The sequence below is a fragment of the Rhea pennata genome, chromosome 3, assembly GCF_028389875.1.
Source record: "Rhea pennata isolate bPtePen1 chromosome 3, bPtePen1.pri, whole genome shotgun sequence".
Lineage (NCBI taxonomy): Eukaryota > Metazoa > Chordata > Aves > Rheiformes > Rheidae > Rhea > Rhea pennata.
Window position 1 is genome coordinate 106058316 of NC_084665.1, and position 27476 is coordinate 106085791.

The 27476-nt window shown below is 35.2% G+C and overlaps 1 protein-coding gene across 1 annotated transcript in view; it reads left to right on the forward strand.

Annotated features, from left to right (window-relative positions):
• The window catches only part of CSMD1 (CUB and Sushi multiple domains 1), a 1182441-nt gene extending 1172173 nt beyond the window's left edge, over positions 1–10268 (forward strand). The window contains exons 66-70 of the mRNA XM_062571121.1: positions 26–187; positions 1236–1348; positions 1849–1936; positions 6262–6394; positions 8869–10268. Of these exons, the coding sequence (XP_062427105.1) occupies positions 26–187; positions 1236–1348; positions 1849–1936; positions 6262–6394; positions 8869–9028 (656 nt within the window). The 3' untranslated portion in view covers positions 9029–10268. The remainder of the gene's footprint in view (positions 1–25; positions 188–1235; positions 1349–1848; positions 1937–6261; positions 6395–8868) is intronic.
• The last annotated feature ends 17208 nt before the right edge of the window (positions 10269–27476 follow it).

The window sequence follows — 27476 nt, forward strand, 5'->3', positions numbered from 1 at the left end:
TCCTTCTTTGCCTACTTTTGTTTAGTTCCTTCAGATGTATTTTTTATAAATTCACTGTGGAAAGGGTTTTACGAATATTTAGGAAAGAGACAGCCTGCTACTCTAACTGTTGATTGGTTCAATACTACAAGCAGCAAAGTGAATGCCACATTCCTTGAAGCATCCAACATGCAAATCAAACTATCAGGTAGGTTTGGTAATAAATATTAGAAAAGCTCTCCTTTTCATTTTTTCACCTCTTCAATTTTGTTGTATGTACTACTGAACACAAAATGAAACCAAAACCTTATGTTTTAATTAAAAATCTTTTCAGCATTTTTTCCAAAAGTGTTTCTAAATGTAATGGACTGCCCACATTTCAGTCAGTTTATATGTGGTTACCTACCTATTTTTTCCTTTACATTTCAAATAAATATGCAGGTGTAATTTTTAATCTCATACTGTTAAGGAGTATTGATATATCGAACTCACAGGTAGTTCACAATTGACAGGCAAAGTGTGTACAGCATTTTAAGAGCTGTAATGTTGGAAAAACTCCATTATTCAATAGTGGTTAACATCTATTTTAAGGAATAAGGTCTTAGTAATGGCATGACAGAAAATAGACACAGAAAATTAAAGAAGACTGTAAATTATGCATACCTTTTAATCAACACTGTATTTCTTTCTGCAAAACTGAATGTAGTGTTCTAATCTTACACTCTGATCATAGTTATATTTGAAATGATCATTATCGGCTTTCATAACCTTTTAAAGTCAGGAGTACGGAGAGAATTTCGGTAGCCATCTGCCAAGTAGCAAACTTTCTTCCATATTACCATTTATATTTACGATAGCAGTATACTGTTGTGAATAAAAGACATATTTCTGCAATTCAAATTGGCGGTCTCATTGTAGCAGGCAGAGAATTCTGTCTGTATTCATTTATACAAATACTGCATGAAAAGACAAATATTTTTGCCCATTTGCATATAACATTAAACTCCATAGAAAAAATCTTTGCATTCTGTTATCAAATATGATGTGGGCAAAAGATCAGTAAAATAAAATCTTATTATTACGGAGTTATAAAATATTGCTTTATTCAGGTTATAACATTCTTTTAGTGCCGAGTGTTTTCCACAATATATTTTGATTATAATTCTAAAGCAATATACTTGGGCTCTGAAAGAACATTAGAATAAACTGGTTAAAAAATGTTTAAAAGGTATATGTTACTTCCTTTAAATTAATAGGTGTTTACAAGAAAGAAGAAGCCCATTTACTCTTGAAAGTTTTTCAGATTAAAGGACCTAGCGATATTTTTGTAAGCAAGTTTGAAAATGACAACTGGGCCCTAGATGGTTATGTAAGTAATCAGACTTCTGTTGATAAAGTTTACTCAATTTAAAGCTTAAAGAAATCTATGATTGCCTATATAGCTCTATCCAACCAAATTTATATATTATAGATGTGCAGTGCATCAATCTAGATATCAGTGTAGAAAAGAGAGTTATTTCATTCTTTGCAGTATTCTTTTGTGCCTTATGATTCTTTCTATGGAAAAATAGTTTAAAGGTCTGACAATATAGTGGATGTCTAAACGAATATAATAATTCAATTATGTATGTCATCTGACAAACTTTAAGAACCAGCAAAATGTGTAAGATAAGTTTTTCAAGGTGTTACTTTGAAACATTGTTAAAATGGTTCTGTAGGCCTAGAGTGTTTACTTACACTTTAGAAAATAAAACTGAAAAAATATATCTGGACTCCTTATATATATTCTAAGTCAGATAAAAAAAAAAGGCTAAGATTTTTTTATTTATTTGTTCTAGACTTTTTTTGTGTTTGTTTCCACATATTTAGGTGTCATCAGGGCTTGACAGAGGTGTTTTCACCTATCAAGGTGATATACACGGAAAAGGCTTTGGAAAATTTATGCTCCAAAGACAAGGTAAAATGCATTTACGGGAATTTAATATGTTTCATCTTTTTTTTTTTTTTTTTGGGCTCTTGCAATGGTGAAGTCAACAAATAACTCCTGCAGGTTTCTAGCTGAAATAAATATGAGTGTTTCATGGCATTACTAATACAATACACCTAGTGAAATAAGCATATTTGAAATGTACAATGCACACCCTTAATTTAGCTCTGCCATGTTACTAACTCATGTTTTATAGTATAGCAACCTAATAAGATGAATACAGGATGCTGTTAGAGAGAATTCCATTTACAAGTGTTTTGCTGTGAAAGTCTTTTTGAAAGTAATAGGCATGTCACATAATGCCGAACCATTTTCTGCTCAACTGTATAAATTGCAATCAGAATCATAGAGGAAATTATAAGGACAGAATCAACACTGATTTTAATGGTGTAATTTGTAGCGTGTTTGCTTGTTTCTGGTGGGGGTTCTTTTAGGAATGTCTAGGCATTTAGATAGAATTCTACTTAGCTGTCAAAAATATGTAATGAATGTGAGGGCTATGGACTACAGTGATCTAGCAGCTGGTGAAAAACTAATTATGTTACTCATAAAACTGCTTCAGCAAATGTCAACTGTTGATGTCATAATTTCCTGATCCTGTGACTATTGCAGTGTGATCTAAGCACAGTATATACATCAGCAAAGCACTAGGATAGTGGAGAGAAGCAGCCTAGACAATGTGCCAGAGTGTATTTATATTTTATAAATATCCTAATTTCCATTACCTGCATTGATATTGTACCAAATGTCCTTTAAAACTCTACTAGGTCTCCTTTGTATTTGTTTGCTCTAAAATGCTGTGGGCGCAGTTACCCTGTGAATTTGCTCATGTTGGCCACTTCTCTAAGTGCTCGGTGTGTTTAATCACAAGGAAAACGATCTTACTCTTAAGAGTCTCAGCTTAAGATCTACCAATTACTGAAGTCCAATACTGTTTTAATATTCAAAGTAAATTCTTATGTGGGACAGATTATCTGTCTGCTTGTACCTTTGAGTAATCCTTATCACCATAATATCTGAGCTGCCTTTTTCCTCTGAATTTAGCAACCACACTGTAAAAGTAGAACATCAAGATTTGTTTAGGAATAGGTCTTGTTAAGCAGCCTTTGCTGTCTCAAATTGGTGTGGGTTTGGTTTGTTTGTTTGATGGGTTTTTTTTGTTTGTTTTGTTTTTGTTTTTCTTAAGCAAGAAAGATTAGATATACATGGTTCTTTCACCTACCTAAGCAAAATTTAGATCCGTCAGTTTTAGCACTAAAACAGTATCACGTCGTGGTTAATGCAACACAAGCAGAAGGAGAGTTAGGCTGGTGTCTCTCTACTTTTAGTGGAAAGCATCTGTATCACTTCTGAGAGTTCTAGTGTGAGCTCAGTTTGTGCATTCCCAAGGCTAGTAACAGGAGCTGAAGTGTCTTTGTTAAACATACATTTGTAGATTTAGAGCTTATTTTATTAATTTTTGACATCGCAGAAGTGAACTCGCTACAAACACAGATGCTGTGACTTTTAGCAGATTATTTACTTGGATTCTTTATGTGATTATTCATTAGGTAGACATGAGTGGTTTATAGGTTGCTTGTTCTCTAAGCTAAGAGGAAAGAGAGAAATCAAATTTCCAGCCAGCATAGGTCTTAATATTTGTACACGCCCTCTCAGTTTCCAGGCTAGTTTGTTTTGGTTTTTAAATCTATTCTTCAGTGAATATTCAGCTGAGGCAATGATCTACTCTGTTCTACAGCTGAAGACTCTGCATCATTCAGTTTCTACGAGAAGTTAAATAATTTGGTGCTTTTACACTAAGCCAAAAGTATACATAAACTGTTGCATATGTAAGGTAATGTGAACTTCTTCCTCTGCAAGCACACATTAGAGAATCAAATTTACTAGGAAATACCTGGTTAAGTGATCTGTGAATCTGTTTGAAGAAGTATTACCTATCACACAATGCTAAACAAAGACCAGGCTATATACGCTCATCCTGGAACTTTATGACATGAAAACAGAAAATACATATGTATATTTCTAAGTTACTATTTATCCTCTTTTAGAAACAGTCCTGTTTGCTTGTCGCCTTAGAGAAGAACCCAAAGGGCAAAGAAATCTCTTGTTATTGATCTGCCAAAAGAATTGTATTTGAACCTAATTAATGGGCCCAAGTTGCAAAACAAATTATTTAACCTGTTCTGCCAAATAAACATAATAATAGCTCTGAGAACAGAAACTGAGAGTTCACTGATGGTACATATTTCTTTGTGATTCAGTACTTGGTTAGAATCATAAATAAAGGTGAGAAAATTAATTCCATTTTTTTTTTTTTTTGCTGATACGAGTTGATCAGAATTAGTTTGATCAGTATTACGTACTTTATTTATTCCAAATAATTGGACAAACAGCTGAGGCAATAGTAAAGTATAAATGCAGTGATAACTGCGTACAGTTTTAAAGATTCTTACAACTTCTTCTAATTCATAATAAGTTCAAAGGAACGTTTAAATTCTTTTCTTAACTTTGGTGACAACTTGATTTTCTCTGAATGTCTTTAATCAGATCACTCTGAAAATGCCTAGCACATTCAAAGTATGATTCAAATATATAAAAATATACCAGCACTTCTTCCACAGTGTGAGTTCTAAATATTGTAATATGTTCAAAGATTTCTGTAAGACACTGGTCTACTGTAAAACACTTCAATGTTAATTAAGATATTCCACAGCAGTGCAACAGAGCTCATAACATGATCCAGTCTACCACACTAGTATGTTTGCTAACCTGAGAAAGTTTGCCCTCATTTCTTCAGAAAAGTGTATAGATGGCTGAAACATGATGGGAGATTAAAGCAGTGAAAAACACTTAAGTGTAATATTTTGCCATGTTTACTGATTAAATTTGCTGATTCTGAAATTACCCAGGGATTGTCAAGATTTTAGAGGGAAGTTAGTTAATCCCTAGACTTCATATATTTTGTAAAATGAATTGCAAGATTGCACAAAGGATATTAGAATGTAGTCAATTGAAACATCTAAGTTTTTAAAATATCTAATTCCTCTTCCCATTGACTTGAACTACAAGAAATCGTAGCAATTTTATGTTTGTTTTCTTTCCTAGGTTTGTGCCTTATTTAGGTAGTTCAGGAGACTGCTGGAAGCAGCGCAATGGCTGTCTCTCTGCTACGTTATTCATCTGTGCCAGAGTCTTAAAAAGACTGATTGATGCTGCTGCCATCAATGAGGGAATTAGTGTGTTTGGGACAGGGTGCACTGGTGCATTGCACCATTTCTGAGCAGTAATCACCATTCTCTCTTGTTATATCCTACTAGCACCATCAAAAATACCCCAAAATAGCCAGTGCAGATCTCTGTCCCAGCGTTATCCTCACTCTATTTTTTTCTGCTTCTCAGATAGGAAATATATATAGCTTAAGCTTACTCTTCCGAGAAGCTGAGTTGGATCTGACAATATGAAGTTGGCTCTCAAAAATAAAACATACTTGATTACTCTTCTGTTTTTGCTGTAAAATTATTTTTCTTCCTTCACTGTTTGAATTGTCAAGTTGGGCAGCTATCTAACCAGTCTAACCCAACTCTATTTAGATGGATGGAAAAGAGGTTTCTGCAGATTGCTTTATGGTCCTGGTTACTTGCTTGTCCACAGCAGAGACCTGACTAGAGCATGCCACAGGCGACAGCCTTGGCATTCGGTGCATCTGAGTTTTATTAGAGTGCTATACGGCTGCCAAAGGCAGGTTATAAAGCATGTTCATGTCTCACTCTTCAAAGGGGTTTGTAAAGCAGCCTGGACATGCACACAGATGCAGAGTCTTGCGAGTGCTACTGAGCCTGGCAGAACCAATGTGTCTTATCACTGTTGCCCCAGTTCTCCCTTCCATTTCCATGTTTGATGTATTCAGTCATTGCTTATTGTTTCTAAGTTGAATATTTAGGCTGTAGCTGTAGAACACTTTTTGCAATATTACTCATCTTTCGTGTAAAGCGTATGGCTTGCTTTTCTTAAATTGATGGCTCCTGAGAGTCATAGTTCATAATGGTGACATTTAGGTGACACAAGGATTATTTGACTTTCTGAGCACCATTTTAATCATTTTGATAATTATTAAGATACACTATTAGGTGGTATTAACAAGATTTATACTGTCGTACTGCATGTTATAAATTTCATGTTTTCAAATAGAGTGATATTTATCAAGACAACATTTATTTCTTCCTTCCTTGAATAAAAAGAGAATTGTAGGGTAGAAACCTGGAAATTTTACTTGTGTCCTTTTCTTTCCATTTCAGGTCCTTTAAGTGCAGACACAGACCTTTCAAATCACTATTATGGCACAAACAGCAGTTCTGTTGCAGCTGCCATCCTGGTACCATTCTTTGCTCTAATATTATCAGGGTTTGCATTTTACCTCTACAAACACAGGTATTGTAAATGTTATTGTTCAGTAACTTAATAAGCTTTTTGTTTTAATTTGATAGGTTTAAATAACTAGAGAACACAATGCAGAAGCCTTCTAGAGTATCTTTACTTTAAAAAGACAAATATTTTCAAGTACTCCCACAATGGGGTTCATTACAGAGCTGTTCTTAATGATGAACAATTAAAAAAATGAGTCGTTATGTTAAGGAGCAAAGACCTATAAGCCTTTTTGGTTTGTTAGGCTGAATCAGATAGAAATCTCAGGTCACATATTTTATGCTTTCATTTTAGTGCTTTATTAAATTGAATATATGCTACTTCTTTCAAAGTGCTTATGAGTGTTAATTATACAAGCTGAAAAATCCGTAAATCCACTGGAGGAACAGTGCATAATGACACTACTTAAAGTGCATGCTGAGTAAGCTAGTGGATGCTACTTTGAGAACTGGTGTCACTTCAGTTCTTATGAAACTTAAATATGTTAGTAAATAGTGTCAGAATAAATTCAATCATCTTGTTTGAAATTTGATTTATAAACTGACAAAGCTGACATCTGTATGTTTTAAAAATTTGTTCATTCTAAGTGGTGTTTGGCTGGAGCTTTCTGAGATAGTTTTTTTTTTTTTTTTTTTTTTTTTTTTGAGCTACAGTACTCTCTGATCTCCCTGGGTTGTTTGCAGTTTGCAAAGTGGCATTTAAAAGAAACAGAGATTTTAGTAACATGCTCTTAAACCTTTGTTCTACCATCATGATGCCAAGAGCATTTTATAATTGTAACAAATCTTATAGACAAATTGAAGTCCACCATTAGCCTATGGTGTAGTTTCTTAACTTAGCTGTCCACCTACTTTAACATTAGATGGTTCTGGAAGAAGAAATTGCAATGGGGCTTGAACTTGTGAACTCCAGTTAAAATGGAATATATCCTGAAATATGATATAGTCTTTTGCTAAAAAAACTATTCAAGAAGAGCTATGAACACTGTCCAAGAACATGTTATTGGAAGACTTTCTGATGCATACAGATCTTTATTCTCAGATAGCATTCAGATTAACCAAAGAGATTGAACATAAAAGGAATATTACTGTCAACTCACTCTTAGAAAGGGGAACCAAACTCTAAGTCAAATTCAACAGAAATGTGCTGTGACCTAAGGGGTACTTTTTGCAGTATGTTCTATGAAGTTTGTTATGTGCAGTACAAGCTCTAAAGATTTTTTTTTCTATTTGGTAAAATATATATATATATATATGTATTTAAAAGAGCTAAAATTTGTTCTTTAAAAAAGCAGCCCTAATCATACTGTTTATGTTACTGGTGGCACAGCACTGCAGTTCTGCCAACCTTCATCTGATTTAAATGCATTTGATACTGGAATAAGGAGATATTACTCATTAACTTGAACTTTCAATGACTATTTTTCCTCTTCTGTATTTTCTGACTATGTTCTTCCAATAAATCACAGGTTTTAGGGGGATTATCACTGTTATATTTGAGAAATCTTCAAGAAACTAACAAACTGTTTATTGATGTAGGGGACCATTTGAAAGCGAAATATTGACTGCATACAATGAAACTAAGCAATATTCAATATTCTCATAGCAGAGAACTCAAAACCCTAAAAGAGTGGAGTTGGTCAGCAATTAAAGTAACTCTATGACAACTTTATTCTCTCTGCTAAAGGAAGGAGAACAGAATTTGTGGCTTTTGAAGGCAGTTTCTTGGAGGTACCTTAAGGATCAGAATAACAACATGAAATTTTCACAAGGATGCGAAAGTAGTTATGCCCCTAGAAGCCTTTTATATCAGAGAAGGTGTTCTCAAAGGACAATTTTATGGATGTTTCTGCTGTGTCTATGTCAGATTAATATCATCTAATTAGAACCAGGGAAGTTAAAGTTCTTTTACATAGTTTCAATCCCTTTTATCTGGCAGACAGAGGCTGCGACAGGAATGAAGATAGCATCTCAGCCTTTCTGAACAAAATTAAAATATGTTTAATTATTTAAGCTTAGGAAAGCTTTATGTTAAGATTTCTAAACATGTTTGGTTATTTTTAAAAAAGAAAACATAAAGAAAAGAGCATATTTACAAGTATCAGAATTGTTTGTAGGTTTTCAATTTCCATTACTGACTTCTTTTCAGAGACAGTTTATCCTTACTGGCTATCCAAAATAGAATAATTTTTATCTATAAATATTTACATATTTTTGCCAACATTATCTCTATGCTTTGTAGTATCAGTTTGCCCAATAAGATTTTTTTTTACTTGTTTCTGTATTCTGAAAAATAATTTCTGTACAGATTTCTCACAGTTAAGTCCCTGTGACACCCTTTATGAGTCTCCCTATATCGCTGTTGGACTTAGTCGTGCAACTAGTATAGCTAGTATGGAAACATTATAGAAACTTGCAATAATTATAGAATTTTTATTTTTAATAGTTATTCATGATATTTTTCTGTCCTTTTTCTTTCAGAACAAGACCAAAAGTACAGTACAATGGGTATGCTGGACATGAAAACAGTAATGGACAGGCTTCATTTGAAAATCCCATGTATGACACAAACTTAAAACCCACAGAGGCAAAGGCTGTGAGGTTTGATACGACTCTGAACACAGTTTGTACAGTGGTATAGCCTTCAGTGCCCAATATGACTGATTCATAGCCATACCTCTGATGGACAAGCAGTAATTCCTTTGGTGCCATATACCAGTTTCCCTTCTTCTCTTGGCTTTGCTGCTGTAATCTTTAACATCTTCTGTCAGCCTACATGCAGCTAAATTTTCTGGTAAAAATGTGTCAGTCTTCTGGGGATCAGACAAAGAATATTTTTTCATCTTAAAGTTGGATTAAAATGCCTGGCTGCATCTGCTTCAAAGCAAGGCACACTTTAAGGAAGACTGCCGAGTCATGCCAATTTGTCATATTTAATGCCTCAGACTTTCATATTTGTATGTGGCTGGATGCCTTTCAATGCATTCTTCTGGGCACTTGGATAAATCCTTTGAGTACTGTGACAAATGACACCACCACAGATTATCCCCAAGAACAGGAATATTCTGAAGAAATAAAGCTCTCTTGAAGGAGAAGACAACCTTCCTCGAGGTTGCATACACCCGCAAATGCTTTACCATTGAAATCTTGTTAAAATTAAACATACAGTGTATTTCAAACATAGAGCAGTTCTCCAATTTCCCAGTCAGCTGTTATATTGCAAAATATTAATGCACAATTTTTTGCACTAGAGTGTTATGGATGACCGAGTAAGATACTGGTAAAAATATACAGGGTTTATACACACTGTCCATTGTATATAGACATTCACTCACTCTTTGCCAAGCAAAACATTCCACAATAAATTTACTTGGAATATTAAATTACGAGCCCCATGCTTAGCACAAGTGAAATCTTGTGCGACAGAGGACAATATATCTTTTGTCAATTTTTGACTAAATTTCTCTGTAAACATCATTACAAGTCACTGGAGATTTTCAGCCAGAACAAGAGCTCATTTCTAAGAAATTTTCATTGCCAATATTATTTTCTTCTGGAATCAGTCATCTTTCACTATTGTCAGTATCATACTATTTAACAGCAGGGGGGTTAGCAGCTATTGCTGCTTGCCATGTACAAATGTGAATAGTAATTTATTTTAGATAGCTCATAAAGCCTGTGAGCCTGTGCTCATAATACAGTCTTCCCTTTTGCATTTTTTTCCATTTTTCCTGTAATATGACATCATTTTCTGATGTTACATGGAACTAAAACACATTACAGTAACATATGTAAACCCAGTGCAAATTGTCTATAACAAGCTGTCATTAAGTTTCTACTTTAAACAAAGAAAAATATTCAACTATCTTTTCTTTCTGTTTCTTTTCAGATGTTTTTAAACACACTGCTTACTGCTTTTGTATTTACGCAGTTTGGCAGAGAAAGTTTGACATTTGTAAACATGAATGGTTAAGTAAATCATTAACATTTGTTTAGAATTAGAGAGGTTTTAATGAAAACAAAAAAGCAAAGATGTCATTGGGCAGGTAAATTAAATGAACTTCTAAGATTAGGAAATTACAAAAAATACGAAAATGAAGCAAAATTTGGTCTTAATCATACACGTTGCACTCAGAAACTAAGGACATTGCTTTGCTTTTGTTCTAAAAATGTAAAGATCTTTGTTTTGTTTTGTTTTGAAGATTTCTAATGGTCTTAATGTCCAGTTACTATCAAAAACTGAAGAAAAATGTTTCTGAACTCCTTATATGTGTAGGTCTGGCTGTTATATACAAAACCAAAAGAAAATGTAAGTCCAACCAAAAAGGAAGTGTAAGCCCAATAGCAGATTTTTCAGCTAATTTTGTAGAACAGAAAGAATAACCTTTGGTCAGGTTAGAAACTCTACACCTGTTAGATGAAAAATATCAGCAATATAATATAGTAATGCAGGGCCTCCAGCTGTTATGTTCTTCATATGAGCAAGAAACTCTGAAGAAAATTTAATAAATAATCCTTTCCAGTCAGTTCCTTGTTCATTTTGTTGGTAGTTTTTGACTTTCTTTTTTGTTTGTTTTGGAGGTTTTTGTGTGTAGTAGCTTTCATTTATCTGTCACATCTCAGAGATCTTCACATTTCCTGAAAAAAAACAAAGTCGTCAGATCAAAGTCATTGTCCTGATCCTCCCCAGTGTACAGGAAGCTGTCTTGTGAATGAAGAGCTTCTTTAGAAACAGTGGGCCAGGGACGGAAGTTGTTGTGTGATTAAAGTTTTTGACAGGTGTTCAAAATTGTCGTTACTACTTTGGAAGTCTTTCTGAAGTGGCAATGGCAGAAAAAAAATGGAGTATTGAAAGCAAGTGCAAAATGCTAGCTAAATAATTATTATTGATCTTTTCTTATCCTGTCTTTATAATGTATTCTTCTCACCTGTCTCACTATGATCACTGAGAAATGCAGTAGGGAAAGGTACTATAAAACATTAAATTATTTGATCTTTTGTGTTATAAAGTCCAGATCCTGTGAACCATTTCTCAGGTGGTTCCTTTCATGGAGGTTTACACAGATTGTTTGTCCCAAGCGGGTGTCCTTTGGGTCAGGGTCGCTCAAATTTGGAGTATGCTGACAAACTATCTTAAGACTTTTGTTTGGAGTAGTGCTTAAACAGCAGCTTCAAACTTGAGCCCAAGTAAAGGAAAGTTCATGAAGTTTTATCAGTTCTATCCATATCCCCCAAATGCCTCTCCTGCTCCGTTATGTTTGTTTTTTCTGTTGAGGTTGGATCTCTTTTTCTTGAAGTTATTTTACAGAGGGCTGTGTATGCATGCACTCATATATGGTGCTTCATCAGGATAAGACTCTTAAAATGTTGTACAGTGGCCAGGTAATGGCAGCCAGGAAATCTGCTTTCTGAGGTATATGCAGAAGACTTTTCCCCCAGTGTTGACCAGATCATTATGACGGGCTAAGAATACATGCTATAGATTTTTTTTAAAAACCGGTTATGTGCTTCAAAGCTGTTAAAAACTGCTGCTTGTATCACACATCTTGCCTTTCTCCAGGCTAGCTGCAATAATTTTTTTTTCTTGTGTAAAATATTTTGTAAACAAAGAAAAGCTGTTATTAAAAAAAAAAAAGGTGGGAGGGTGAGGGTGGGGGTGGTTGGGGAAGAAAGCTGGCATTATGATCAAGTCAATCTAATTTTCATTCCCAGTATTTCATTCTGCCATTTCACCACATGCTGCTGTGACATGAAGTAGGTGCAAAAGAACTTTTTGTACAGAGATATATTTTTTATGAAGAATTTGTAAAATTATTAAATATGCTGTACTTTTTTGATTAATGTAGGTAAATTGTTAAAAATAAATGTTTTTACAATACAAAAAATTGTAATTTTCCCAATAATGTAAAATTTACCATCTTTAGCTGATTCTCAGTTCTGATCCTATCACACATGTATTAATATTAAAGTGGCCTGTTAAAAATAAACAGTATTCTTTTTGGCAAAAAAATAAATATTATAAAAGATTGTAATATAGCCTGTGCAATGCCACCTACCTTGAAAGCAAATTCAGAGTTCTAATTAAATATTTAATTTTAGATTTCCAGCTTTTGTGTGACGGGTTCTTATCAACTATTTTCTTCTATTTACTTTTATACTTTTAAATCTCAGATATTCATTTTTCATATATAGAGTGTCTACTGAAATCTTAATCTCATCATTTTGAGTAAGTTCCCACGCACTTGTACTTGGCAAAAATATTCAGATGTGGTCTGGTAGCATGGGATTTACGTCGTATTATTCTACACTTACCATTCATATTTAAAAAAGTTTGTTTTATAACAAAAAAAAATGACCTGCTTATTTTTTGCACAAGCCTGTATTCTACCTGTGAAAGTGATGGATCCCATTGGACCAGAAGTATTTCCGGTTATAAAATCTGAGAGCTGTTTCTGCAATCACTTAGATAAATTTACTTCTACTGAAATGAAAATGTGGATATGCATAAGGATAACCATATATATTAGTGATTTCATCAAGTCCAGAAACCTAAATAAAATTATTATTATTTTATTCATTTTACTCTGTATCAATGCAAAGGATTTACGTATTTGGTCTACTTGTTGACAGCTTAGGAGATAATGAGTCATGCTTCAAGGATATTCTACCCATTGTTCCATTTGGGAATCAGTAGTAGTATATGACTGGTTCAGTTTTAGAAAAAATCGGAGTGTATGCAAGTTCTTCATCTTCACAGTCTGTCCTTCCAAAAATATGATATCTTACACCTAGTTGTTAAAGATCTCATCACTCAGAAGGAGTCAGAGTGAATTTCCTTCTGAGACTAAAATAAGCTGTAATCATTGAAACTATTGATGGAGATGTTGAGCCATTAATGACAGGGATTCGTGATTTCTACCTCTTATTTCAAACCATAGTCTAATATATAATATACAAGTGAACTACATTCCTTTTCAATAATGCTAACCTGCAGTGTCAGCTTTTGAAAATTGTTTTTTTCCCCTTATGATCTATCGAAAATAATTGTACCATGGTGTATTTAATTTTGAATCCTAGACAAACCATTTCTAGAAAATATATTTTCTTGAGGACACAAAGTTATATAGGAGACAGCTCTCTGGATCTGCAAACAACAAAAGCATTTGCCTTTCAACGGGAAGCAGCTAGCTCTGTAGCAGCAGAAAGGTTATAAACGCTCTCACAAGAGTCGGTCTACTATCAAGATGATTTGCTGAAAATGGAAAATGCACTTTATACAGTTGATTTTAATTTCAAACTCCAGTAAACTACCTTAAATAAACTGCCACCTGCTTTAGCGTGGTTACTTACTCAAAGCCACAGGAACTTGAATGCATATGACTTAATGCTTGAGAGAATATGTACAGGAAGAAGGAAAAAAAATCTGCAGAACACTGCCTTAAAACAAGGAAAATAAATTACTTTTAGGCATGTGACTGTAATGCACAGAAAGTCAAAAAAAATGCAATGTTTTAGTATCCATTTTGGAAGGCTTAAATTTTTGTGGAATAAATACTAAAGCAGTATTAGAGGTTCAAAAACTTGGCAGTGGCAGTTTTCTAACACAGACTGTATTCCACCAAAATGCACAGGACTGTAGTCTGGACCTTGCTATGTTGGATAAATAAAATTACACAATGGCTGAGCTATGCCTAGCGACTAGTTATCAGGATTTGACTATATATGATCCAAGCAAGTTGAGGATACTCCTAAACAGTTATATACCTATTTGTATATAAAAGTATATAAATATCTTAAAATGTATAAATATATAATAATATGTAAATATGTTTTCAGCCTAATCCATAAGGGAATGTGGGCTCACTTTGGCAGTGCTTGCCTCTGAGGTATGTGCTGCTGCATGGTAAGTGCTTCAGCATCAAATTATGTGCCCACAGTCCGTAAAGAGAAGGTAGGAGACAGAATATTTTGCATATAAGATTCACAGATGCCAGCAAGCTGACTGGGGAGTCAGCTATGCTCTCAGTTAGAAATACTATGGCAAGAAGGCAGCTCTCATTTTTGTTCTGGGGAGCATAAACTCTGCTAGAACTTACAGTGGAAATAATTTTGTAGCTGGGCAGATTAGTCAAATCAGCTCCCTCTTAGCAAGCAAGTCCCCAAAACATAACTGTTAGTTACTACTGTTTTTCCCGCTTAAACCCGGTAGTGTCGTGGTTGGAGTGCTCAGATCAGAGATGGAAGACCAAGGTTTAGATAGCTTCTTTAGATGAAGGAGAAGCACCAGGATATTTATCAGCAGACCATGGGCAATTAGCATTACTTTTTTCTCCTTGCAGTGCTATGTCTGAATTTGTAAATACTGGATCAGGCCTTGCAGACAAAATATACAGGAGCCATTCCTAGTTTGTGAATTCTCCTAATTGTGAGGAAGGAAGCTGGTGGCACAGAAGAAACTTATGTGCCTCATGGATTTGACTGAAAGAAACACTAGTACTTTAATTGACTTGAATGTCAAACAGCAGCTGCAGGAGGACTTTGAGGATGTAAATTTTGAACTCAAGAAATTAATGTCAGAGGGAAACCAAAGTCGTCTTTATATCTTGCCCTTGGTGTACCAAAATTTTAGTTTACTTGAGCCATGGAAAATCGTAAGTATAATTTGTTGAGAGAGATTAATAAAATTATAAATCACATTAGAAATATAATCAAAGTAATTCAAGACTGGAAAAATATATGTATCAGCTGAAGAGGTGGACATAGATACCAAGAAAGTGGACAAAATTTGGTAAAGTAAATGAAAGATATCAGGAAAAAAAAAAAGAAAAAAAAAAAAAAAAAAAAAACTGCTGCCCATTCTTAGGATGGTAATTTTTTAAAAAAGATGAGGAACAGAAGAAAATTTGAATTTTGAGTCTATCCTGGCATATACTAGAAATGCCAGAAGTCTGGAGAAATGCTATTATTGTGGTAAAAATAAAAATGATCAAGCAAATGACTAATAAAATGACAGGATAGAGTTAAAATCTTGTCAACAGATTTTAGAGAGAACAGCTCTTGTCATCCAAATCTCATCTAATTCTTGAAAGCTTGGTTGATAAAAGTAACTACTTATGTGTCAAATTAAAAGAAAAAAAATGATTTAGTAGCACACTATAATTCATAAATATGAATAGAGACTATCAGTAATTACACAAGAAGTTATTTAAGAGATTAATCTCAAAAAGACATTATGGAATTATGATTGAAAAAGGAGATATTGGAAGATGTCTACTGGGGTTGCTGCAAGGCCTGATGTTGCTCAACAATGGTGGGAAAATAAATATAACACCTTTGCTGAAAAAATATATAGGTGTCATAAATTATTGCAGGATGATAAACTAATTAAGAGAGGATAGTCATGTGGAACAATTTGGTTTGCTTGATAAATTGAGCCTATTTAAACACAGTATTTTTAATATAACCTCAAGAATAGTTGACCATCCAGAGACAAGAACATTCAGACCATCCATAAGACGAGATATTAGATTCTAAAAAGTAACATCTCTGAAAAGGATTTAAAGGCATGTTACTTGTGGTGATGTGGCAAAATATGAGGTATTGAATCACTGGATATAAAATGTTAGTACTGAGCAGGAACAGAGAAGTGATTTTAGCTTCACTGCATATGAAACTGTATTAGATTCTGCATATATTTCTGCAGTTATTTGAGTGGATGCATGAGAGCATACAAAAATGATTTAAGGAATAGAATAAATACCTTCCAGTAAGAGTTTTAAATCTGTTTAATCAAAAAGAAGATAGATAGTGGAACCTGATTACAGTGTGCTACAATACATCCATGGGCATAAAATGCTGGGCAAATCCAGATTCAAAAGGCATGACAGAAACTATAGGCTTGAAATTGTAGCCAGACAAATTAAAAGGGAAAATTAGGCACACACATTTGTCAATGGAAAAAATATTTTTGAATTATTTTACCAGAAGTAATTATGTGTTTGCTATTTTTCATTCCATCAACTTAACTCTGGATGTTTTCATGTGAGATAGGCATTAGTTTTGTGTTCTTTTTTGTTCTTAGCAGAAAGTTACTGAAAGAATAAGGGCCAGAGATTAGATTAGGTCTAGGGATTCTTTCATGTTTCTGCTCTCCTAGTTAAAGAAAAAGGGGGAAAGAGAAGGGAGAAGGGAGAAGGAGAAGGAGAAGGAAAAGGATCAGCCCACATTAAGCTTTTTCAGACTCCAAAGCAACATGACCACTTCATCACTAAAGACTGGGAAGGCTCACTGATGCATGCCAGAGAAATATTTGAGACTACTATTTGACCAGGGCCAAACTGTACTGAAGATCATTTTACTATTTAACTGGATAAACAAACTCCAGTGCTAAGGAGCATTGCCTGTCACTATTGGATTTTCTAGTATAAATATAGCCTTAAATACTTGAGAGGCCCTTAATGACGAATTGCTTGTCTAGAATGCTCCTTAAAAATGCTTCTAGTACTATCTTATTATAAATCCTGATAACCTTCTCACCTGGCAACTGTGGTTAAAAAAGGACAGATGCTACAGGTTTCATGAGGAACCCTTTCCTGTCAGTGCATAATAAACATGTGCAGAATATGTCCAACAAAGTGGAGCTTTCCAAACATTTAGCAGAGGAACACATCCTCATACTAGAAAACTAATCAAGCTTTCATCAGGTAAGTGAAAAAAACATCATTGTAATATAGATCTGGGTAAGTATAAATACCAAGCAAAGCCAGATGAGACACTTTAAAGTACTCTAAGTGAGCAGAGGAAGAGAAATGGAGTGTTGTGTTGTGTCTCCATGTTGACTATATCTATAATGTTTATACATCTAACCTGAATGTTTAGAAATCTAGTCTGAAAGCCAAAGAGATTCAATGCATCTTGCATCCATATGGTTAGATTTCACACCCTCCCCCCAAAAGCTAGCAGTTTCTAATAGTCATAAATAGTCCCTGTTGCAGTACACTGTGTTAAATGGCTCCATACATTAATGAGGATTGACATGTTTTGTCTGATATGCTTCTTTCACAGAGATAACTGAAGAGGAGGTCTTGAGCACAGCAAGGACTAACTAAAGAGGTAAGCAGAAACAGGGATGGGTGTCAGCCACTAGCCAGCTAATTGAAATAGTTCATAGAGGGCAACAAGCACGAGGCTCTTTCCAGAGCCCTCTGGGAGTGGAGCTGTGCTCAAGAGCAGTGGCAAAGGGTCAATTGTCAGCTCTGATGGCCTTTCTTGATGAAGCCATGTTGAAGTCAAGGTGGAAGAATGAACCAAGGGGTATCAGGACAGCAAACTTCTTCAGGAAGTCTTTGGAGCCCTTGGAAGGGCTGGGTGCAGAAAGTCCAGGACATCCTGGCTCCCCCAAGGAAGTAGCTCAGGACCCATCGATACTGTCAGCACTATGCTGCTCATCTTGACATGGGTGAGAAATTGTAAAAGAATAAGTATTCACTTCCCCTTCCTCCAAATACCATCATTAGACTTTTTTGGTGCATGATGTTTGGCTTTGGTTTTGTTGAGTAGTAGACTTTTCTGATATCAATATATGCATGTCCCTAATCCCCTCCTTTTCCTCCTGTTTTTTAATCTTTTTCCTCTAACTCACCCTGCAATTTGCTATGACTTTCTGAATAAAAAGTGTAATTCATAAGAATTTGGTTTGTAGCTTTTCATTTCAGGGAATGGCAAAGGCAGTTGAAGAAGGGACATGTATCTGAGTGGTTGGGAAGAGGTTTCAGAACTTGAATTAGTTGAGCAGAGGTGAAGAATAAGTAGATGTAGGGGGTCAAGTAGGTTTGCAAAGGCTCTGTGTGTGAGGAGAGTCAAGGAAATATGAGCAGTATGATCTATTTTTGGATTTTGTTTGTTTGTTTATTACTACTGCCATCGTGCACAAGCTTCATGGACCACAGCTATTATGTTTATAAGGACTGTGACTGCATTAATTGTATAATCTGGGACTGAAGAGCGCAAGCAGCGTCTTTCATGCTAAAGACTAGCACTTGGTGGACACTCAGTGCTCCTTCGGAGAAGGGAAAGGATGCTGCTCCGCCTTTTTCGTGCAGAATTAACCACTCAGAGGCTATTACATAATGTCTGTAGTCAGTATAGCAGGATATCTTGCCCAAGAATCTTCCCTAGTGTTACAGAAGACCTGAAAGTTTGGAGAAATGTAGCCCTTACAGAGGATGTATTGCTAGGAGTCCTTTGGGGGACAATGAATAAAGTAAATCCCAGTCTCTGAAATGGTGAATGCTACCAAACAACTCTCTCACCTAACTTCCCTCTCACTCAGAGGCCCTGCACTGTCTGGGCAGTTGCATGAACCACAGCCTTGCACAGCATATGGATTGACAAGATGGTTGATGGTTTCTGCACCCTCACTACTGTTCTGGTTGCCATTTCTAATCTTGCTCACTGACCAGTCACTGCTAGAGACAGCACCTCTACAGAACCTAATGGCATCTAATTGCTTGTGGGCAGTGGTCTGGAACTTGACCTATCCAAGCTCCCACAGGAGAGCATTCGAAGTGCCGTATGCTTACAGAACCCATGCACTGAATGTTACTATCAATACTCAGTGGTGACAGACAAGAATTCACCTGTTTTGGTTGACCTGAGGCCTGGCATGTGGCAGTGGTGCTTTTCTCTTCCTGTACTTTCTGTTTGATTTCCAGAGCCTTCTCTGTGCAGCAAGTGCAGCGTGTTGGTGAGTGGTGGCTCTGCCAATCCATCTAGCTCAAAAGAAGGGAAAAATTCTTAATAGCCATGAGAAGGTTTCAAAGAGAAGATAATAAAGGCTGTCTGGCATACCTGTCAATGGCAAAAACAAAGGCTTCGTGTGCCCAGGGTATACCACAGATAGCATAAGAATATGATAGATACTGCTGTTTGGAAAACATGGAGCACAAGACATCCTTTATGCCATGATGACATGTTGTGCACTGCATAGAAAAGACAGATGAATGGCATACTAGAAGAGTATGTGAATTTTGTGAGCCCAGTGGGATAAATTCAATGCTTATTCCAGTTATTTTTGTAGTTTAAGAGTGGCCAGATTTTTAGAAGGAGTGGCAGGATGGTGAATTTATTAGTATACTCACGGGTCATTCAGTGCCAGTTGGCTTCGATACTTCAATACAATTCCAGGAATGGTCCTGGAAGTTTAATTTGCTAGACGTAATCATAACACCTGATGCTCAGCAGATCCAAACGATGTAAACAACTGCAACTATTGAGGTTGGTGAACTTTATGTGTGATAATATGCAGAACTAATGCAAACAAGATGATAAATATGTACATTTCTCTCTACCTTCTACAAATACATACTCACTTTCAAGCAGGGCACAGATTCTGTTACACAGGATCTATTTTAGAAATTACTATCATTATTTCCCCAAATACAAGAAATATTAGATGATAGTCAAGCTGTCATTCCATGCTGTTACTGTTTATCACTTGCAGATGTAGCAAATACATTAAATGAGAAAACGTTATTTTAAAAATGGCATCCAGTTAGTTGTTAGAGAACAGCACATACAGCTTAGATTCTTGTATTTCCTTCAAGATCTCACAATAATAAGAGGTTTTAAGGGTGATTATTGGAAGATTCTGGTAGTTTACATGAGAATAGCAGGAACTGATCAACGTTTTTTGTATTTGCTTTTTTCATATGACTAGTCTGTGAGCACTTCTCTTGTAGCCATAGGAACTTTGTACTAAAAGAGTATGATGAACTTCACTTATCAGTCCCTGCTTGACTTTCACCTACATAGTAGTTGAATTCCAATATTAGCTAAAATTCTATTTTATCTAGCTCTTCCAGTTTCGTTGTTATTCACGTCATTAAATTGATTACATTCCAATGTAATTCATTCCATACCAAATCTTTTTTTATTTGTCTAGATTAGAAGTAAATATATTTTGTTTAACAAAATTTAAGTTATTCTGATGGCTGTATTTTAATGGGTAAGTTACATGATCACTGACTAGAGATTTAGAGAAACATGACTTCACAAGCTTCAGTTTAAAAATGTGTATGCATGAAATTTGAGGGGATGGGATTTATTGCACTTGATATTCACCCCAAATGCGGATAACTACCTACAAGCTAGTCACCTTCTGCACTCCTTTATAAATTTAAGAGAAAAGAGGAAGTTTTAGCATGTGATTTGTTCTTCTATTGATTTTAATCATCAATTATAGGATGGGATTAATTGTTCCCCCTGATGACCATAGATGTGGTCATGCCTACAGTGTAAATACCCACATCTGATTGAATGACCCCTTCCTGAGTATTAATATCATAATAATTTCCCATCTATTGGTGTTGACTTTGGCTGAGCTGCTTAACTACTTATATTTAAATATTCTCATCTATAAAATAGGTGTTACTCCATTCTTATTTAATAACATGCAGCTGTGCTATGGAATGGCATTGAATATGTTCAATAGGTATTGTGATTTCATTAGTCTCAATGATTTCTAAATCAAATACCTTGGTTAATTCTGGGAAGCCAGTCTTCTCTAATAATCATCCTTACATTCAACTGGATATCTGAAACTTTCCTGCTGATGACACCTATGAGGACTGAAAGAATTCTAATGGCCAGCTGTAGCAGTGTCAATTTACAATAAACATTTTCTGTGAGTTGGCACAAGTGTGCTGGAGTCCACACATTGAAATGGGGGAAATAAGGTATGATTTTATTGGCTTCAGAATTGTTTGATGCACATTTACCATTCTGACCTCATGATGGAACAAAATACGCTGAAATTTGGCCAACAAGTTTTAATGCTGTCTTAGAAAAGTCTGTACTAGGAACCTTCCTTTGACCTCTCAAAGACTTAAAATAATTTCTTTCTTATTTCTACTTTCATGGCTTTGAAGTCTAAGAGGTGATAGGAAAATGACAGCTCTTCATTTCCTAAGTACTGTATCTTCTCAGCCAGATTTTATTAAGGTTCATCCTCTCTACTTTATTATTTTCACATCAGTGACCTGTCCAAGTTAAGTGACATTCATCTGTTCACTTTCAGTTAAGCAAAATATTTGTGAGGGATCTGTCTTGTGTGCACTCCTGGACTCTCTTTTCCCTCACACATGAACACCCACACATATTGTGCACACACACATGTGCACACACACTTACTTCTCGTGAATGGTCACACCCATTTAGCAGCTGGCAGTGAAGAAATAAAAAAACAAAACAAAACAAACAAACAAAAAAGCACAGCTCCAAAAGACATCCATTACAAAGCTTTTGCTACCCTTCACAATTTTTTAAATAAATTGCACTAAATCGTCACTATTCAATTTATCCTAAAGGCTTATTAATCTTGAATTGACCTTGGAGTAGGTCTATAAAATATTCCATACTAAATAACTTATTGTCTCATTATTCTTTCTGTAACCCTTTTTCTGAGTATCTTAAATATAACTATTTTGTTAAAGTTCTTACTGCTAGGAATGGAATAAGAAATTTTATGCAAAGAAAATCTGCTTCTGTATACTTTTGCTTACTTTTCTTCATTGGATCATTTATTTTCAGGAAATTTCTGTGATACTGCTGCTGCTCACACACAACTGATGGCAAAACTTTTATGTAAGGCTTATAAAAATAATACGATACAGATTCAAGCCTTTCCTGAATAGGATATCATTGTATTTTTGTTTATATATATATATATGTTATATCCACAGAATTATAGGTTTATGCAAGTTGGAAGAGACCCCCGGAGACCACTAAGTCCAAACTTTGGCTCACAGCTGGGCCAGTTAGAGCAGATTGCTCAGGGCCGTGTTCAGTTCAGTTTTGATGCACTCTAAGGATGAAGATTTCACATCCTTTCAGGGAAACTGGTTGCAGTGTTTGACCACTCGTGGTAAAAAGGTTTTTCATATATTGAGTCAGAATTTTCCATGTTCTGGCTTGTGCCTGCTGCCTCTTGTCCTTCCACTATGCACCTCTGAAAAAGAGTCTGGCTCTGTCTTTTTTTCTATACCCTCCCATTAGCTGTTTTTAAACATCAGTGAGAGCTCCTTTAGCCTTCTCTTCTTAAGGCTGAGCAACCCAGTTCTCTCAGCATCTCCTTTATGCAACGTGTACCAGACAGTTTCTGCTATACTCATAAATAAACAAATGCCGAGAAGGATCATTCCCTGGTTCCGAGAACAAGCTGGTATAGCAGAGATTATACTCATATGGCTGGAAATGAGATAAGAAAATACAAACCTGAGCCAAAAAGTGGAAAAGACACAGATATGTGGCAGAGTTTTAAACAGTGTTTTGGGAAATATTGAGTTAATTTAGTTCTAACGCTAACCCATCTGTAAACTAAGGGTTATTCGAGAGTAATAAGACTTTAAAAGACTTGTCATTGTTCAGAAACATTTCAAGTCTTTAATTAGTGTCATTCTTATTCAGCTACATTAAATGACAATATCTGTTGAATTCACTGTTTCTTTTCTCACAGTACAGCAAATACTATTTTTACATTCACTAACAAAGATAATTTTAAAGCTCATATGAAACTGAGCCACAAATCAGCAGAAACCCAGAAATATTTGGATCAACTACTGTATTTTCGTTCACTCTTTTTCCATAAATACCAACATGATAAACTAGTATTACACAAAATCATATTTTTTTGAAATACCAGGAGAAGCTACTGAATGTACTGTATAAAATATTGCAATGTATGTTAATAGCTACAGACAGTATAGAAAACCCTTTCAGTTGCAGAAATCTTTGGAGCACAGCTCTCTTTACTTTTAATTATTTTTACTCACACTCCATAAGTTTCAATTTTGAATTCTTTCAGTTCTTCATGTGGTCTGTGCTTTGTTATGTAGATTCTGTTTAAAGTTACTAAATTTTGTATCAGAAATATTTCACTTTCAGATTCATTCTAACTTTCTTTCAGTAATAAGGAATAATTTTTCACTCTTTCGGGGAGAGAATTTAAAATAAAGGGATTATTGTCAAATATCTGTTACGTACTTCCACCTTTCAGGTTTTTAATTAGCGTGAACTGGCTATGATATGTATATTTTATACTTGCTTTCTATTTTTAAAAGTACTAAAGTTTTGTCCTCATAATACAATTTACTTTGTATTAAGCTTTTCAGCCCAACAGATTGTTTTATGTTATTAGTAAGCAACAGCTTTATGTTTAGTTGACATATTCTGAGCCAAGCCAGTTATCTCTGACAAGACAGAAGAAAGCCTCCATGGTGACTAGACTGTCAACTTCTCCGACCACTTCAAGAATTCGTTCTGAAGACATTTTGACAATGTTTATTATATATCTATAATCTATTATTATAATCTAAATTCAGTCCTTCCTCTTTTTCTTTGTAATACACATTATTTTTATGTTGCATTTTGAGACATGACTTGCATAGTAGAAATGTTGGGCAGCTTGATTTACTGCTGACAGGCCTTCTGTTCAGTTTATGGCTGAGGCAAAGTTCTTTCTTCTTTACTATACTCAGAAGATTTATATACTGATGCCATGAGAATGACCCATAAACTGCTTTTCATCTTCAGAAAACTTACTGAGCTGTCCATGAAGGGAATGTTTTTGGAGCTGGATAAACTTTACATTTCAACCATCATTTTCAAGATATGATAGAAGCTTGTTTTCAGGAAAGAGAACACTAGATTTAGACAGAACTCTTTCAGAACTTACTTAAAATGACCATAACCTAACTACCTAACTAGCATTTCTTTATTTCTTTTTCTTTTTTTCTTTTTTTTTAATGTGAGTCCCATCTACTTTTTTTGTTCACACAATCTACCACACCTACCACAAAATTCCTATATTCTGGTTTGAAAGTTATTTTGTTCATACCAAGAAGCCAGAACTCATTTTTAAAGCAAAGTATTTACTCTTTTTCTTATAAAAGCAGTATTAAGGCCTTCCTTGGCTTTTGATGTAGATATTGAAATGATTATGTATGCAAAATGATAGGTTTGTTGGATCTCATGTATTTTATATCAAATTCTATTAGTGTGGATTCTATGCCTTTCCAGATTGCAAGTGGTATCAGTTGGCCTCATCACCCTTAATCTGCATTGAGAATTCCCTGTACTTTTCTACAGCACATATAAAATGCACAGCAGTCTCAATGTAATATTTCTGCTTGCTTTGTACAAAAGAAATCTTCCTAAAATAGAACGAAATTCTTTCTTTTATATATATATCTGTAGGGATATATATAAAAGAGAGAAAAGAGAGAAATTCTTTCTCTCTTTTATATATATCTGATTCTTGAGTAAATACACAATTGTATTAAGTCAAAGAATTTATATGCATATTTATGAATCTATCTTTCAGAATACTCAAACAGAAAATCACAAGAAATGTATATAGCAGAAGAGAAAAATGGAAATGTATATCAACTTAACAGAGAAAGAACATAGAATAGCTATGAATTAAGTTTTTATGTATTAATAAATTCTTCCAATAAATTAAAACAAAATTGGAAGTCCAAGTTTTTCTTTACATTGGAAATCATAATATTTTTGGTAGGCTATTTTTTTTCCTATTGTGGCTGCAGAGCACAGCATCAAAGACTATGGGTCACCAGTAGAAACAAAAATAGTGAAGGGTAGATGAAGCAAATAGGAGGGAAGTATCCATTATGATGAAAAGAAAAAATCCTAACAATGGGATGAGATTTCAATAGAAATTCATAGAAACATTTTTGATCACCAGAAATGTTCAAGATTAGACTAGCCACCATATTTTTGTGACTGATTGGTACAATTAAAAATGTTCATAACATAATGTGGAAGGGAACCAAATGAGTTCTTCTGGTTAGACCTTCTTTTATGTAAAAGATAAATGAGTTCCTGAGAGTGCTTGTATAACATTCTGTCTTTGTCTATAGTCATTAATAAAACAAATTGTTGTCTGTTTTGGCTTATATCTTGTTTAACACATTTTTTTTTCACCAAAAAGTAGGATAATCACATGACAGTATAAAGTGCTAGGAATGATCTTATATTATTCACTTTGATTTTGCATAGGCATCGTCTGAAATAACGCTTTTTGGCAGATGACAAAACTGCGCCAGAAAGCACACTAACAGTAAAACAACAAGGGTGATAGCAAGAGAGTTCCCAATCTCATGCTTATTCCTTATTTTACTTAGTATTGTGAATACGATGTCTCTTTGCCTCCTACAGGAAAGTTGTACATTAGATTCATTTTTAGGGGACTTAATTATTATGTGGCTGAGGAAGTGAGCACTGGATATGACTATGGAGCATCCTCTTGCACCTCTCCTGGGAAAGCTGTATTGATTATGTCTCTGAAATACCTCTACACAAATGCGTGCAGCATGGGGAATAAACAGGAAAAATTAGGGATCTGTGTGTGGTCGGTCGCAGGGCCATGATCTCATTGCAGTCACGGAGACATGGTGGGATAGCTCACATGACTGGAATGCTGTCAAGGATGGCTATGTGCTTTTTAGGAGAGACAGGCCAGAAAGGCGAGGTGGTGGAGTTGTTCTTTATGTGAGAGAGCAACTGGAGTGTATCGATCTCTGCCTAGGGGTGGATGAAGAGCGAGTTGAGAGCTTATGGGTAAGGACAGAAGGGCAGGCTAACATGGGGGACACTGTTGTGGGTGTTTTAGTGTAGCCCACCTGATCAGGAAGAGAAGTCAATGAGGTCTTCTACTGTGACAATGTGCTTCTCCCTCCCAATGTCTTTCAGTATGCTCTCCTCGCTATTTTCCCATATTTTTCCCCCTTTTCCCCCCTTCTCTCTTATGGAGAGGTCATCAGCAACACCTCGACAGGGGCTAAAGGAGCATACATCAATTAAACCTTCATCTAATATACAAATATGACTATAAGTCAATCGTCTTACACCATAAATGGGAAGGGGACAACCAAAGACCCATTGAGCTCTCCTCAAAGTGACAGCTGGCTGCACTGCAGAGTCTCCTCTTGAGCAAGGACATCTCTCAAGGCTACTCCTTGAGATTGTGAGATTCCTCACTCACAGCAGATCCTCAGTAAGTGACTAAGAGCAGGCTGAACTTTGCAGACTTAGCTAAGTTACATCTCTGATTGATGAAACATACATCCCAGCTTATAGTGAGACTCTGTTTATGTCTAAAGAGTGTAGTAATAGAAGAACCCTCCCACTTAGTTACGAGGTTCAGGCTGGATCCCCTTGCTTCCTAAACCCCGCCACAGAGGAGCCTAGATGTGGCTGAATCCAGCCCTAGTACCATACTTGGTCAACAGTTCATATCTAAGGACCTGTGTCCAGTTCCAGGCTTCCCAGTGCAAGAGAGACATAGCAATATGTAAATTCATTTGACCACCTTTCCCAGCCTATATTGAGACTTTCACTGTATTTTTTTTTCTCACAGAGATAAACACTTTTACTTTAGCAGAGAAGGCCTAGTCTTCCTTTTACAACTAGGGGTCACCACTAAAACCTCCCTTTTCCCCTACATCTTAAATCCTTTCATGATGCTTTATTCTATTCTCACATTCAAATTAAAATTAAGATTTCATGACATTCTCTAACATAATGGTGATTTTTTCCCCTTGTCTTTAGTTTCCCATACAGTTTAGAAGATTTTTAAAACATGGAGGAGAATTTTCCTTTTTTTCACAATCTATAACCATTTTCATGACTACTGCATGCTACGTGTGCATAAAAGAAGCAAATCTTATTAGAAGCTCAATTATGTTTCTCCTTATTTAAATATAATATGTTGATCTGAGAAGTTTATTCTATGCTCGCATTAGGAAGTGTAACTTATGTTACTATTGACATATGGAAGGACAGTAATTTATGTAAAACAACATCAATTGTTATTTGTGTGTAATCATCTCAGAAACCTGGGCTAGCTGCAGTGTAGGATTTCACAGTTTTTCAAATATAAATTTCATTCTCCAAAAATGTAGAAATGTTATTGCTGCCTCAACAGACAATAAAACATCTCTGTCATATCCTCAAAAAGGCTTACTTATATTTTTCTTGGGGTTTATTATTAGATACCATTGCTCAAATTGTTT